This window comes from Monodon monoceros, unplaced genomic scaffold, assembly GCF_005190385.1.
Source record: "Monodon monoceros isolate NGI ecotype Baffin Bay Population unplaced genomic scaffold, NGI_Narwhal_1 Super_Scaffold_22, whole genome shotgun sequence".
Lineage (NCBI taxonomy): Eukaryota > Metazoa > Chordata > Mammalia > Artiodactyla > Monodontidae > Monodon > Monodon monoceros.
Window position 1 is genome coordinate 59,612,498 of NW_021703779.1, and position 16,241 is coordinate 59,628,738.

The 16,241-nt window shown below is 50.3% G+C and overlaps 1 protein-coding gene and 1 pseudogene across 5 annotated transcripts; both read left to right on the forward strand.

Moving 5' to 3' along the window:
* Nucleotides 1–643: 643 nt before the first annotated feature.
* Nucleotides 644–7,259, forward strand: GJB1 (gap junction protein beta 1). Of its 5 annotated transcripts, none has more exons than XM_029241481.1 (2): nucleotides 644–732; nucleotides 5,752–7,259. In XM_029241481.1, exon 2 carries the CDS (start codon nucleotides 5,768–5,770, stop codon nucleotides 6,620–6,622), a length of 855 nt encoding a protein of 284 aa, XP_029097314.1. In that variant the 5' UTR covers nucleotides 644–732; nucleotides 5,752–5,767; the 3' UTR covers nucleotides 6,623–7,259. The 5 variants fall into 5 exon arrangements, with proteins under 5 accessions (XP_029097314.1, XP_029097317.1, XP_029097315.1 ...); XM_029241484.1 differs by lacking the exon at nucleotides 644–732 and adding an exon at nucleotides 824–2,732; XM_029241482.1 differs by lacking the exon at nucleotides 644–732 and adding an exon at nucleotides 2,785–3,031.
* Nucleotides 7,260–13,186: 5,927 nt separating this feature from the next.
* Nucleotides 13,187–15,827, forward strand: LOC114905819 (annotated as a pseudogene).
* Nucleotides 15,828–16,241: the final 414 nt, after the last annotated feature.

Genomic DNA, 16,241 nt, shown 5'->3' on the forward strand with positions numbered 1-16,241 from the left:
ATGGTTGACATTCTCTGTTTACCTTAATGATTGCCAAGATCTGTTGCTGCACACGATACATTTTGTGGTTCAACTGCCTTGGCCCCGAGGGTAGAAGGCAATTCTGAAGAGGTTTTGGGGTTCTGGGATGGGATTGGAAATACTTTGGTCCATCCCTAGCCACTCAGGGCATGGGCAATAAACAGAGGGCCACAGAGCACCCTGCTATTGCCATGTGGGGGAAGTACTGCTATCTCTCACCTCAGCCTCAAGGGGCCAGTAAGCATTGCCCATGGCTTTTTTTTTTTCCTCCCCATAGTCATATCATTTTAAAGACTGGGAGCTGGAAGGGATGGAAGGGATGGCACACATTGGATCTACCTATGGCCAGGGGTGGGGGAAGGCTGAGGGCTGTTAATGAGCCCAGGTCCAGTTCAGCCCCCCAGACTGGGCTAAATATGCATACATGGGCGACGATGATGCCTCACTTCCTCTGGGACAGGGCAGTAACTTCAGGCTATGTGATCTGTGTCTCCAAAGCCACTGGGAGCTCAGGGGATCAATCTTATTTAATGATTGTGTGTGGGAGGAAGTAGGGCTGGTTAATGTTTGTCTGGTTCCTCTTGGGCTGTGGGCCATATCTGGCTCCAGCCCTGGGTTCTTTGTCCCTCCCCTGGACTGGGCTGACAGTACCTAGTGACATAGTGCAGACACGCCTGCAGACATTCCCTGGGAAAGGGCAGCAGCAGCCAGGTGAGGAAGCTGGGGGCTGAGGGAGGTGGGCCCCGGGGGCTGGTGTGGCCCAGGAGGGCAGAAGCGGGGGCTGGGGAGAGGCCCGGGGTTTTGCCTTCTCTTGGGCTCAGCATTCAGCCACTTAGATCCCTTCTCTGCTTCCCTCTGAGCTGGGCTGAGGCCCCTCCCGCCAGGCTTGCTTAGTTTCTCTCTGTAACCCCCAACTCATCCTCTTTCCAGGCTCCGTGTTGCTTCTGCTCTCACTCTTTTTTTCCCAGACAAGAATCCCCCTCATCTCCACAGGGTCAAATCCCCAGAAAGACTTGAGGGGCCCCCACCAAGCTCAGGGTGGCCAAGTTTATCTCTTTAAGACATTTCCTGCCACACAGGGTTAGGGTTCGGTGGGGGCTTCTGGGCACTGCCAGGTGCTGTCTTCCTTCCCTGATTAGAAGGTAAACCAGGCATGCAACCAACATGGGGGCTGTCAGCGGATGTATAAAGTGCACTCAGCGGGCCCAGAGGACCAGCCAACGGGCCCAAGATTTGGGAGCATGTGTTTCCATCTTCTTGAGGGAGACAGGGAGACTCAAGCTGAGCTTGGAGTAACTGATGACTGGGAGGTCTAAAAGACGGGTGGCTCCCCCCGCCCCAGCTGTTTAAAAGTTGTTCCAGCTGTTGGGAATGGCACTTCAGAATGCATGGACTTTTAGAAAATGAGATGGGGAGAGGAGAATAGAGACAAGAGGGGTTTGAATGGAGAGAAGTATATATGAGGATGCAGCAGAGCAATGGGGAAGGGACCCAGGCTTTGGTGAGGGGCCAACACGAATCCTAATCTGAGCTCCAGGACTGGCTTACCAGCTGTGTGATAAGTTACTCAGCTTCTTTGAGCCTCCATCTCCTCCTCTGTGAATTGCAGACAATAACCCACAGCTCACAGGGTTGTAGTGAGGATAAGAGTTAAGGAACAGACCACTTCTAGCACACAGTAGGTATTTCATAAATGGTGGCTGCTATAATAAGCCCAAGTAGAGAGCAACAGGAAGTCAGATAGCCGATGGAGCCGTAAGAGGGCATAGTCCAAACAGTGACGAAGGGAGCTAATATCAGCAGGAGTTCTGTGGAAAGACCATGGCAGAGTGAGAGAAGAAGAAAACTGGAATGAGCTAGATTGGCCCTGACCCAAGCCCGGCCACAGGATACGTATGGCAGCGTAGAGGGAACAGTGCAGCGACTGAGGTGCTGTGGAACCACAGCGGGTAGGCAGGGAAGAGAAGCAGGTGAAGAGGCAGAGGGCTGGAGGAGTTTGGTCTTAGCCACGCCAAACTGATGAAGGCAGCCCAGAATTCAGAAGAAAATCTCAAAGAAAGGTCCCTGTCCTTTCCTGGCCAGAGGCTGCCTGTGAAACAGGGGAGGGAGTGTGGAGTCTGAAGCTGAGTGTAAGCTCAGCCAGCCCAGCCGGGCCTCTCTTCCCCAAACCAGAAAGACACAAGGAGTTGGAAGGAGGTACAGGGAAGAGGTGGGAGCAGAAAGAGAGAGACAGACTTGATGAAAGTGTGCGTGTGTGCACGCATACCCACGCATGCTGGCACATGTGGAAAGGAGTATACGTTTTTGAGTTATGGGCCTGGTCTCAGAATGCATTGTCCTTTAAGGAAGAGAGGCTGCCAGTGTACAAAGGCTTTAGGGTCAGAGGAGAACAGATTTGAAATTTGACTCTACCATTTAGCAGCAGTGCAGTTGTCATTGAGGTAAGTTATTTAACCTCCCTGAGCCTCGACTGCCTTGTCTGAGAAGTGGGTATAATATTAGTTGGAGGCACTAAGGACGATCTCCTGATTTGGAACTGTGCTCAAGTGCTTGGGCAAACCTGAATATGAGGACAAGGCCAGAGGCTGACATGGTCAGAGAAGTCTTGCCCAATTAAACATGAGAGCAAAACACTCCTGGAGCAACACAGAGCATATCAATACCTGGACTTTAACCCAAAGTCACAAAAACAGTTTGGATTTCAAAATCAGGTAAGTCCCCTGGATGTTTTTGAAATGAAACCCTTGAGGTATTGATGTTGACATAGGGATCAGCTCTCCTTCCAAAGGGAGAGCAAAAATTGAGATCCCGGTGCCTGCACAAGGGTCCTTAGGGGCCCCAAAGGGAGCTCCTGGATATGTCCCAGAGGGCTCAAGAAGATGGGAGGCGGAGAGCTACAAGAACCTAGAAACTCAGGGGTGGCCAGGCTGTCTGTGGGGCACCGCTGAGGGACAGAGAGAAGAGAACACATGAAGTTTGCTTTGGGGTTTGAGGAAGCAGCTGGAGAAAGGTAAGGAAGGGGAAACAGAACAAATCAGGAGGCCCCCAAAAGCCCTGGGAAGGGAGGAGAGGAAAACAGCTGTCAGCTATAGGAAAGGGGAGAAGGGCTAGAGGAGAATAAAAGCCAGACCAGTCTTCGATCTCTCTGTTTCTGAAACACACTCATAGAAGGAAAAATGATTTACTGAGGCAGTAAAACCTTATGGGAAAGGGTATGGGCTCTGGAGTCAGCTTGACCTGGCTCAAATCCCAGCTCTGGCACGTACTCACTGCATGACCCTTGTGACACTGGGATAAGTCCCTTCACCTTCCTTTGCCTCAGTTTCCTCGTCTGTGACATGAGGATTACAAATAACACCTCCGTCACGGGGTTGTTCTGAGATTCACATGAGATCGTGTGCGTGCAAGGGCCTGGCACATAACAGGGGCTCAGGAAATGGTTATTCTTAATAATGCTCCTCGACCACCTGTTTTTGACTCTAACATGTCTCACTGGATGAAGCGTTTCTTCCCGGGGTACCTCCTGTAGCAGCTCTGCCTTCAGAATCCCAGGCTTGGGAGAAAGGGCACCTGCGTCCCTGCTTTTCCCATACTGGTTTAGGCCCACAGCATGAACTGGCTGAGGTTTTTTTGTTAAGCTAAATGAAGGAGCCTTGTTCAGGGAAGTAATCTATCTCCCATGGGCCGTCCCTTCGTCCCCTAGTTCCTGTCATTCCGTTCCGTTCCCCACAGCTTTTCCAGTTGCTAATACCCTACCCTTTCCCCTACAACAACCACTGCCCCTGCATCCAGGCCTGTGTGTTCTCACAGCCAGTTCCTGGCTTCCAGCATGATCTCCTTGCAACTTAATGGCAGAAGTGGTGGGAGGTAGAAGGAGGCCTTCTTTGCCTGCCTAAGGGACAGAGGGGAATTTCTTCCCTAGAGCAACCGGCAAGCTCAGGAAACCAGGAGTTACCATGTATGCTTGACTTGGGGGCAGGGCAGCAATGGAACAGTCTGTTCTGTCTCAGAGAGACACTATAGGTCAACAACAGCATTGGGAAGGAAAAAAGAGGGATATTGGGTTTGGCAGATCACTTAGTTCCTCCGAAGCCACATTGTATTCTCTTCCTGATAAGGTTTTTACTTCCCTTGATCACCAACTACGATATTGGAGCTGGGCTAAGAACTTTTGCAGGTTGCTTCTTTGAACCTCACCATAACCCTGGGTATTAGCCCCATTTATAGATGAACACGGCAGACTCAGAGGTTCGGTAACCCAGCCCAAAGTCGTAGCCAGTGAAGAACCAGGATTCACACCCAAAGCTAGGTGACTCTTACCTATTCCGTCTTCTGACTTTCTGTTTGCTTGCTTAACGTTTGCTTTCTCCTCCTGGCTTGTCCTCACCTGGCCACCCTCGATATGGGCTCAAGGAGGGATGGTCAGGGTTTGCTCCATGACACTGGAGTTGGACTGTACGCACTGGTCAGCAGCTTCCTTGTTTCTTGTGCTTTTATGGCTAGCATTAGCCTTTGCTTTTGTTGCTGCTGCTGCTGCTGTTGTTGTCATTAACGGCTAGGCTTCGCTTTTGTGGACACCATCAGCAAAAGCACAAGGATTATACCGTGGAAAGAGCCTAGACTTCTGCTGCGGATACCTTTGTGTTTCATCTTACTCAAACACTTCAGCTGTGTGATCTTGAGTGAGTTACTTAACTTATCTGAGCTTCAGCTTCCTCAGCTGGAAAGACTGGGGTAACAGTCCTTAGACGCTTGCTAAATGGGTCAAAAGAAAGAATGTATGGGAAAACGCTTAGCACAGTTCCTGGCTTGATAAATGTGAGCTCCCTTTCCTAAGCTCAAGCTCACCCGTTCCCTGGAGGGGATCTAAGCCTAGGAAAAATCCTGCTGAATCTAAGTTTCTAGTAGAGTCACCGGAGAGGGCCTCAGCCCAGAGCCTCCTGGTTCCCCCGGGTCCCCTCTTACATGCACCTGTCTTTGTTCCATCTTCCCCCCGCCCGCCCCGCTGTGGCCATTCTTCTGGTGGGGCTATGGGGCGGGTGCGGCGATGGACCGGGCGGGCACAGAACAGGTGGGTGCAGGCTGGGTGTCCGGCGCTGGGACACAAGTGCTCTGTGTGTAGGGTGGGCGGAAGTCAGGGCGTTTGATCTGAATTCTAAAGGGCGTTGTTCAGAGCCCCACAAAGGTCCCATTGTGCAGACACTGGGTATAAAGCAGCATATGACTCCCCAGCACCGGGCGGCGATGAATTGGGACGCAGGCGCGGACCCAGGGACCACTCCCCCTGCACAGACATGAGACCATAGGGGACCTGTCTGGGTGGCCTCAGGGATAGGCGCTCCCCAAGGTAATGAGGCTTTGTTGGGTTTGCCCCAGGTCCAGACTTAAGGAGCTGGGGGAGGGGGAGCTAAAGAGGATGGGCCGACAGCAGAACAAGATGGGCCTGGCAACAAAGGGCAGGAGAGGAAAGAATGTTGGATGAAGGCGAAGAAGGGAGATGGGGCTCAGGGAGGTCAAGTCATCAAGTGAATGAGGGAGGAGAAGGAGGAGGAAGAGAAAGAGAAGGAGAGGCTAGCACGGGAGAGGGGGTGGTGAGGAAAGCTATGACTCTCCTTCTTCCTTCCTTGTCACTGGCTCTTGGAAGGGGTAAGGGAGCGTCAGGCAGTGTTATGGTGCCTGGCTTTCGGCCCCAGCTTCCTGACAGCTTGCTCTGTGGCTCATGTTTTGCAGGTGTGAATGAGGCAGGATGAATTGGACGGGTTTGTACACCTTGCTCAGTGGTGTGAACCGGCATTCTACTGCCATTGGCCGAGTGTGGCTCTCGGTCATCTTTATCTTCAGAATCATGGTGCTGGTGGTGGCTGCCGAGAGCGTGTGGGGTGACGAGAAGTCTTCCTTCATCTGTAACACCCTCCAGCCTGGCTGCAACAGCGTCTGCTACGACCACTTTTTCCCCATTTCCCATGTGCGTCTGTGGTCTCTGCAGCTCATCTTGGTTTCCACCCCAGCTCTCCTCGTGGCCATGCACGTGGCTCACCAGCAGCACATAGAAAAGAAAATGCTGCGACTTGAGGGCCACGGGGACCCCCTACACCTGGAGGAGGTGAAGAGGCACAAGGTCCACATCTCAGGGACACTGTGGTGGACCTATGTCATCAGCGTGGTCTTCCGGCTGCTGTTCGAGGCCGCCTTCATGTACGTCTTTTATCTGCTCTACCCTGGCTATGCCATGGTGAGGCTGGTCAAATGTGAGGCCTACCCCTGCCCCAACACAGTGGACTGCTTCGTGTCCCGCCCCACGGAGAAAACCGTCTTCACTGTCTTCATGCTGGCCGCCTCCGGCATCTGTATCATCCTCAACGTGGCCGAGGTGGTGTACCTCATCTTCCGGGCCTGCGCCCGCCGAGCCCAGCGCCGCTCCAATCCGCCCTCCCGCAAGGGCTCCGGGGGCTTCGGCCACCGCCTCTCACCTGAGTACAAGCAGAACGAGATCAACAAGCTGCTCAGCGAGCAGGACGGCTCCCTGAAAGACATACTGCGCCGCAGCCCCGGCACCGGGGCCGGGCTGGCCGAGAAGAGCGACCGCTGCTCAGCCTGCTGATGCCACAGACCAGGCAACCTCCCATCCCGTCCCCCACCCTGCACCGGCCTGCCCCTCCTTCTCCCCTGCCGGTGCACAGGCCTCGGACTGCTAGGGATTGCTCCATCAAAACCTTCCTTCCCTCCCAACTTCCCTTCCTCCCAGGGCCTTCTGCCTCAGGGGCTGAAGGGGTGGGGAGCTGGAGGCCACCCACGCCAGCACTCAAGGCTACTGGGCGTGTGGGCCGCGCTCGTTGCCCGCACCCCTTCCACTTCACTCTCTCTCTCCCTGGGACCACTGGGGACCAGAGGTAGGATGCTCTGACAACGTCTCCAATTATGAAACTAATCTTAACCCCGTGCTGTCAGATACCCTATTTCTGGAGTCACATCAGTAGGGAGGGATGTGGGCAAGTGGAGTGGAGGGAGGGTGCTGTGGACGTGTGGGTGGAGAAGGGAGGGTAGCAAACACAAGAAAAGGAGGAAGAGTGCTTGCCGGGCCCCGAGGAAAAGGAGGACATGTCTGGGGTGGAGGAGGTAGGGGGGGAGAAGCAGGCAGATAAGCTGGAGTGGGGGTTGGTCAGGGCTGCCTTTGCCTCTAGTCCCTAAGGCCTCTCTCTGCCTGAAATGTTACACATTAAACAGGATTTTACAGTAAACGAAGAGGTGGCTTGTGTGTTTGTGAAGTTCTTTCTCCTGCAACCTCTGACCTCCCCCTGGATGAGCTGGCCTTGGCTTTTTGCTGATCAAGAAAGGAATGGGCAAAAGAGTTAGTGACTTGAGTAGCTGAGACTGCCAAGGAGGGATCGCCATCCCCCAGGCCGGGCAAAACCAGGCCCAGGGCCATTCTCTCCTGTTTTTTGTTGTTTTGGTTTGGGATTCCCCCCCTCCCATTTTTTAATAACAGCTTTATTGGGCTTTAATTCACTTACCCCTTCCTCTGATGTGATTTTTTTCATCCATTTTAAGTATACAGTTTATTGAGTTTTGGTAATTGTGGGCAGTTTCGTAAACATGACCACGATCTATTATAAAACATCTACATTCCCTCAGAAAGTTTCCTTGGGCCCCTTCCTCTGATTTTAAAAAGATTAAAACGACAACTCCTCCTGGAGAGACAGGAAATGATAGAGAAAGTTCGCAAGTCGGAGAGGGTAGCCGGCATCCCCGTGGCTCCATCCACACGTCCCCTGCCCTCCTGGGAGAAATATACCCTGTTCTTCCTCGAAACTCAGCGTTCACTGCTGACTGATGCCCCCAAGCCACCCATTGGATTGCACAGTGACTTTGACCCCTTTCCTCCGACATAGCCCCAGATTCTACCCTCCTCCCCAGTTTCCTTCCCTCAGGAATCAATGCCTCCCACCCCAGAGATGCCTCTAACACAGGTCAAAGATTTCACAGCAGCAGCAGCAGTTTCCTCGCCAGCATCACTCGCCCAAGAAGCAGGTAGCTCCCTCTCCCTCGGTCAGCTGTGGTAGGAGGAGGTCCAGGCTGGCCCTTGATAAAGCTGGGTTCAACTCCTGGTTCTGTCACTTAGTAGCAAGGCATTCCCTTCCCCAAGCTTCAGCTTCCTTGTGAGCAGACAAGGGCTGGCCTAGCACCTCTCTAAGCTCCCGTTAACACTCTGGGTTCCTCGGATTCCCAAAGGACTCCCCCAGTTTCATGAGGGTTCCCCATCACAGAGTCACTGCCCTCACCAATGGCCCCTCGGAGTAAGAGTTTTCCCCACAGTAAGTTTCTCCCCTCAGCTTCCCTACCTCTTAATAGAAAAAATTTGACACTCCCTCTCAGAGAATGCTGACTCCCTGCGGGAAGTATATCAGAAAGGAAGAGAAAATCAGGCATAATCTTATCAGAATTGTTCTCCAGAAACAGTCTTTTCCCTTCAGACAGAAAGCCTGGAAGGGCTCCTCATTCAAGGAGGTTTCTCCTTTAGAAAAGAAAGGAGAGTAAGTATTCCTTTCCCACACACTCAGCAATCCTGAGAGAGAGCTTCCCCCTCTCTTAAAGGAGAGACATTCCTTTCCTGCAAGAAATTTCCTTCCTCCTTAGAAACAGACAGCATACTCTGTCAGAGGAGAGGTCCCCACCCCCTCATGGTAGGGAGATTTCTTTTCTTATTGAAATCCACCCACCCACAACACAACACAAACAACAGCATCTCCTCTCTGTCCAAAAGGCCATTGAGAGAAAGCTTTTCTTTTTAAAAATCCATCCTGGTTCAACAAAGGAACTTCATGCCCTTCTCACATTGAGAAATGTTAAATCCCTCACCTCAGACATCTAGTTTCTCTTCAGAAGATTCTACGAATCCCCCTTGGAAAGAGGTTCCATCTCCAGATCCAGGCTTTCCTCTCCAGGGGGCAGTGGTGGGACAATAAAGCTACCGGGCTGGGTGTTCCAGCCAAAAGGAGGACTCTCACTCTTGTTTGCTGTGAAGCAGGTGAGAGCAGGCCAAAGGAAGCTTGAGGGGAGCTGGTGTACACAAGATAGCAAGGAGGGTGTGGCGGGCTAACCCCAGGACTGACTTTTGTATTTGTTCTGTCACAATCGTGTAAGGGAGAAACAGGAGGCAAGCGGGGCTTAGTACTTGCCACACAGTAGACACTTGGAAGAGTGACCAGGGTAGTGAAGACGGCGATGGAATTCGGAAACCTGGCGCTCCATTTATTAGCTCTAGCCCCTTGGACACATCATACTTACCCTTTCTGAGTCTCAACTTCCTCACCTGCAATATAGGATTGATGATAACCTCTCTACCTCTTTCACAGAGCTTTTGTGAGAATCAAACAAGATGTGTTCAAAAGCCGGTTACACACTGTAAAGTAAGGAATGATAGTATCACAAGCACTGAGGCCACAGCCTTAGGGCATGCTAGAACTCACAAAGAGCCAGAAAGGAGTGAGGCCGGTTCAGCTAGGCTGGAGATAGTGGAAGGAACTTGGCAACAGTAGGGTTGGCTCCCCGAGGGAATGGACAGCAGTCCAAACAGCAAAGTCCAGGAGATGTCGCAAACTTCTCTTGAGCATGATCCATTTAAGGGTCACTATTCAAGGGGCCTGATCTGGAGGTAGAAAAGGCCTGGTAATAGGAGCTTCTTGCACTCTCTCTCATGGCACTGGTGCTTCTAGGGACATTTATGGTCTTTTAAAGGCATCTGTGTGCAGAGATACCAGGAGCTGAGGACAAAGGAACAGAGTCAGCTCCTGGATGAAGGGACTGGCCGAACTAGGAGAGTAGTCAAGGCCCCAGCCAACTGAGTTGGGATTTCAAAGCAGGCTGCAGTCTCCATAGAGAATTGGCATGGCAACCATGAACTGATTCAGATGCCCAATCAGACAGCCTGGGTGCACACAGTGGTGGCTAGAAGGGACTGCTTGCTCCATTTACTGATTCCACAGTACTTAAATGCCAGACCTGACCTGTGGGAGAGAAGGTGCTATAAAAGCCCACCAAGCTGGGCTCTCTTTGATCCCTGGACTAGGCCAGTCTGAACCTGTCAGGTGGGGAAAGGATTGGGGCACTCTAGGGAGGGGGAATAAAGCAGGCAGAAACCACACAGATGTCTGAAAGTGTATGGTATTGTCTTCAGACTTAGACAAATAATCTGCTGCGCGGGATTTGAGGAGGGGAATGGCTAGAGGGGAGGTAGGACAGATAAACTATGACCATCGTATGATGGGCCTTGTACGTCACTATAAGGGGTTAAGACTGTCCTATGGCTGGTGGAAACCATTAAGGGTTTTGAGTAGGGGAGTGCCACCTTCAGATTTGCGGTTGGGGAGCTCACTCTGGCAGCTACAGACAGTGGATTGGGGGTTGGAAAAACGAGAGGCAGAATGACCAGCTATGGAACTGGGGCAATAGCCCAAGTGGGGCCTGTGGGACTCATACAGTGGCAGGAGGAGTAAGAGGAGACCAACGTAAGAGACACTTCGGATGTAGAATTGACGGCAGGACTTGATGTCTGAGTGTGGGGAGATGGAGGAGCCAGAGATAATTTAGCGGTTTCCTTCCCCTTCCTTGACTGGCAGACTCCTAATCATTCAAGGCTCAGCTCAAAAGTCATTTCCTATGTGAAGCCCTCAACTCTCTTCTCCTCGCCCCCTCCCCCCAAGTCCCTCAGGGAGAAGGAGTCCTCCCCCCATTCTGAATCCCCACAGGACGTTGTAGCAGTGCGGTTGATTAGAGTGCTTGTCAAGCTGTGTGGTAATTACTTTCACAACCTTAGCACACAGTAGGTGCTTAGCCTGTTGAATTAAGGGCAGCAGGGAAGAGGATAGAGGCATGTGCAAAGGCTCAGAGTCTTGAAGGAGTAGAGTGTGTTCTAGAGCAAAGAATGCCGGGGATGGGGGGGGGGGGGCGTCGTAGGAGGTGAGACTGGCAAAGTAGGTTGGGGCCAGGTCATGAAGGGTCTCATAAGCTGTGTGGAGACACTTACACAGGAATTTGAATTCTCAGCTGTCGCAGGCAGGACCCTTCTTTTTTTTTAAAAGTTAGGCCCCTACTAGACTTGTAGGCAATTCTGTACTCATCATGGTAGGCAGACTGTGGAGATCTTGAGGAGATCCAAGATCGATGCATTAAGGTTGACGGTGAACTGTGGAAGAAATGGCAGAGCGATTTGACAGTGGACTTCAATGGACTTCAGAGAGAAAGGGTAATTTACTCAGGACGGTGACCGGATGTCTTCCATGTCAACTAAAGCCCCTGTGAAAAGTTGGTACGGCATAGTGACCTTCGCCAAGTCGCTTGGCCACTCTATGCCTGGTTTCCTCTTCTGTAAAATAGAGATAATAATAGTACATACGTCACAGGGCTGTAGTGAGGATCAAATGCATTCATTACATAAAAAGCACTTAGAATAGTGCCTAGTTGATAGTAAGCTCTATACAGGTGTGTATTTCTATTTCCTCTCACCATCTTTGCCACCCTCCAACAATTCACCAGCTCTTTGAAACACTGAACTAAACTCTTTGTCTCACCTGACGGTGCTTTCTTGACTGTCTAGTTGTCAATTGCCGTGTGTGTGCCGAAGTACGCAAGTCAGCATGTTTGCACACACGTAGCGGTACATATGGCCACATTCAGATATAAGTGGAAGGATGGCTGTCAGGGGGTGGCGGTCTTAATCCTTAATGTAGTTTTAATGAAAAGCATGTGTCTCAATCATAATAAAGTCTGAAACTTTATTCCCAGACTTACAAACAACTTAGGCGGATGAAAGGAAAGGAGGCTCCTTAGGGAGCACCCAGTATGGACCAGATTTGGTGCCAAATTAAGCACTTACATACATCATCTCAGTAATGGCAACATAGCTATTACTATACCCATGCTTGTAGGTGAGGAAATGGAGGGTCAGAGAGGTTAAGTAATATGTCCAGCTGAAAACTGCAGCGCTAGAATGAACACTTAGGCCTATTCTAATCCAAAATCTGTGCTATCTCCTCTACACCAAGCAGGCAGGAAGGGTTTCATGATGGAGGGGTGAGGTGGGGGAAGCTCAGTACGATATGAAAATATTAAACTGCTGGAAAACAAGATGTGCTCTGTGGGGGCCCTAAGGTTAAGAGAGAGAAACGGTGAAAGCTGAGGAAGGGGCTGTCCTGTGCTCAGGCAGGGAAGGGCAGTCTGGAGGGAGAGGGCGTCTTCTGAGATCTCTGCCTGGAGCAGGATGCAGAAACTGTCCATCCCTGGGAAGCAAGGCAATGTGGGGAGTATAGGCAAGATGGGGCAAGAGAGTTATTCAGAACCCCTACCTTTCAACCCCCTAAATCAAGATAAGCTTTTGAAAATTCCACCATTTCTTTCCCTTAACCTTAGGGATCTCAAACACATGCTTGGTTTTCCAGCAGTTCCCTTGCCCCTTTCTCTTTCCCCTCCGCCTTCCCTTCAAGGTGACAAAGCCTTTCATTCCACAATTAGAGATAAAAGTCTTAAAAAGCAGATACTTTGGGGGATTAATGCCAACAAAAAATCATTCATGTTAAAATATAATCAATTCACCAACGAAGAAAGTCTGGTAAGTCAGCCTCCCAAATCTTTCTCAAGTCCCTTTCCTCCTCAGCAGTCCCATCGTGCTGCTGCCTTCCTTCAGGCCTTGAAATTATCTCCTGACTGATAATGTGGACAATAAAAACTAACGTTTAGGGGGCTCCCCTAGTGGCCCAGTGGTTAAGAATCCACCTGCCAATGCAGGGGACACGGGTTTGAGCCCTGGTCCGGGAAGATCCCACATGCCACGGAGCAACTAAGCCCGTGCACCACAACTACTGAGCCTGCGCTCTAGAGCCCATGAGCCACAACTACTGAACCCGTGGGCCACAACTACTGAAGCCCGCGCGCCTAGAGCCTGTGCTCCGCAACAAGAGAAGCCACCACAATGAGAAGCCCATGCTCCACAATGAAGAGTAGCACCCGCTCGCCACAACTAGAGAAAGCCCGCGGGCAGCAACGAAGACCCAACGCAACCAAAATCAATCAATAAATTAATTAATTAATTTAAAAAAACCTAATGTTTATTAAGTGCTTGCTGTGTGCTGGGCACTGTGCTAAACCGTATCTCCCTTAATCCTCACTATTCATGGAGGTAAGCACCATTACTGCCCCGATTTACAGACGAGGAAACAGGCCACGTAGTAACTTGGTCAGACCAAACAGCTAGGAAAGAAAGGGCTGAGCCGGGGATCTGGAACTCATGTCTGCCAGAGGCCGTAGGCAAAGCACGTACCCATTTCTGTGCCACTGGCTCCCTATAACTGGCCTCCCAGGTTTCTTCAGCACCCAGTTCTCCTCCACCCACCCAGACATGCTAGAGTTACCTTAAAACATGAAGCCTACCCTGCCAGTTCTTTGTGAAAGTCCTTTAATGGCTTTCCACTGTTTTGAGGATAAGGTATGACTTTCAGTTTGCCAGGACCGGGGGAGTTCCCGGGTTGCTGGGCTTTCATGGCTAAAACTGGGAAGGTCCTGGGCAAACTGAGATGGTTGGTCACCCTAGCAGGGCGTGGCATTGGATGCCTTTCACAACCCGATCCCTTCTTCCCCAGCAACAGCTCCCACCATTCCTCACCCCTTTTACTGTGCCCTCTCCACGTCCTCTGCAGCCCAACCATCCTTCCCTGAAGACACTCCGAGATCTTTTTTACCTCCATGCCTTTGTGCACACTGTACCTCTATGCTGCCTGATAAACTATCCACTCTTCATGAGAACCCAGCTCCCACAGCACCTCTGTGGTCTTTCTTGATTCCCTGGGACGGAATGAATAACAATTACCTTCTACCTTGACCATTTTATTGACATGTGAGTCTTCCCCAGGGTCACACTAGGGTGAGGCAATCAAGGCACCTGGGGTGCAAGATCTAAAGAGGCATTCGCTCTCGGGGTTGCTCAAATGCCAACCCTATACTCGCCTGACCCCAGCAGTGAGTGCCTCCTTAAACTTTGCACCCTAAGTACCTTAATTGCCTCACCTTAGTCCCAGCCTTGGTCCTATCAGACTGGGGAGTCCTCAAGAACAGACTCCAAGTTCTTACTCATCTTCGTATCCCTAGTGATTAGCACAAGGGTGGGCACAGAGCGGAAATCTAGCTGCACAAATGACATCAAACCCTTCTCCGTTCCAGTAGGGGAAGGAGGTAGGAGAGCCAGATGGCTTTGGACCCTGCTGAGGATGGAAGAAGGTGAAAGCAAATTAACAGACTCCATCCTGGCCTGGGGTATGAGGATAGCTTTTCATCAGGTGCTTTTACCCTTGGCACCTGGCAGATCTGTGGCTCTTCCTACTTCTCTGATCTCTCCCTCTCAGTTCCTTTCGCTGGTTAACCGGAGATATTCTCCAAGGTACCATTTTTTTTGTCCTTTTCTCTCCTTATTTTCCTCTGAATGATCCTGTCCACTCCCAGAGCTTCAGCTAGGAGCCCTTTGTAGATGACTTCTAAATTGACACCTCATGCATTATGCGGAGCGAAACAAGTTGAGATAGAGGAAGACAAATACTGTGTGATATCACTTATATGTGGAATCCAAAAAAGCCGAACTCATAGAAACAGAGAGTAAAACGGTGGTTTGCAGGGGCCAGGGGGTGGGGGAAATGGGGAGATGTTGGTCAAAGGGTATACACTTCCAGTTCTAATATGAATAAGTTCTGGGGATCTAAGGTACAGCATGGTAACTATAGTTAACAACACTGTATCATATACTTGAAAGATGCTATGAGAGATCTTAAAAGTTCTTATCGCAAAAAAGAAACAGTAATTATATGACAGGATGGAGGTGTTGGCTAACACTATGGTGGTAATCATTTTGCAATATATAAGTGCATCAAATCAACACACTGTACACCTCAAACTTATACAATGCTATATGCCAATTACATCTCAATAAAGCTGGAAAAAAACAGACAACTCATCTCTCCTTTAAGCCTCAGACCCACATTTCCAACTGCCTAGTTTATATGGTAATATCTAGCATCAATATTGCTTTCATATCCATTTTCTCATCTGACCCTTGCAACAGTTCTGTGAGAAAGTCAGGGCAGAATATGAATGTATTTTTTAGGGGAGACACAGAAAGGTAGGCTTGCCCAAGTTTTAGTGGCAGAGCTATGATTAAAAACTCAAGTTTGGGTGTTCTTTCTGTTATGCCATGTTGTACAGCCCACCACATGGATGTTTCAATGGAGTCTCAAACCCAACGTGATCAAAACCTCAACTTGTTACCAACCTCCTCCTACCCCTACTCCCCTGAAAAAACAAACAAACCCAAAAAACAAAACAACAAAACCCTGCCTCTGTTTCCCAACTCGGTTAAAGGTGTCTCACGTTCGCTGTTTCAGGCATCTTGGAGCCTGTGGAGGCCTGCTGGGAAAAGGACTTCTAAAACGACAAATACGTCTCGAAGGTTGTGGCCCAAGGCCACTTTTGCTGACTATAAGCGGTGTCTCCAGAACCAGAGGGAGCCTACAGCTCTTCTTAAAATTGAAGGTGTTTATGCTCGAGATGAAACTGAATTCTATCTAGGCAAGAGATGTGCTTAGGTGTACAAAGCAAAGAACAACACAGTAACTCCTGGTGGAAAACCTAACAAAACCAGAGTAATCTGGGGAAAGGTAACTTGCACTCATGGAATCAGTGGCATGGTTCGTGCCAAATTCCGAAGGAACCTTCGTGCTAAGGCCATCGGACACAGAATCCGTGTGACGCTGTACCCTTCGAGGATTTAAACTTATTGAAAAGTAAATAAAGTGTGGATTTGTTTTCTTGTTAAAAAAAAAAAAAGTATCTAACTTTCCCAATCATCAAGGCTAGAAACCTTGGTTTCATGCTCGATTCCTCCCACTCATCCATAGCCTGCAGACTTGACCTTCACAATGTCTGAAACTCATTTTGAATTCATCCTCTCTTTTGCTTCTCTATCCCCATCGAGGCTCACAGAACCTCTTAGCCACACTCCTTTCACTGCTGTCCTGGCTCTCAGATCTGCCCCACCTCCGATCCTTCATATTGTCCTAGGGATCTCCTCCCTAAAGCAACAGATCTGATCCTGTCCCTCCCGGGTTAGAAAATCGCAGCCTTTGATTGTGCTGGTCCCCCAACCCCTCCTACCTACTCTTGGAGGCCCAGGTCAAATGCCACCT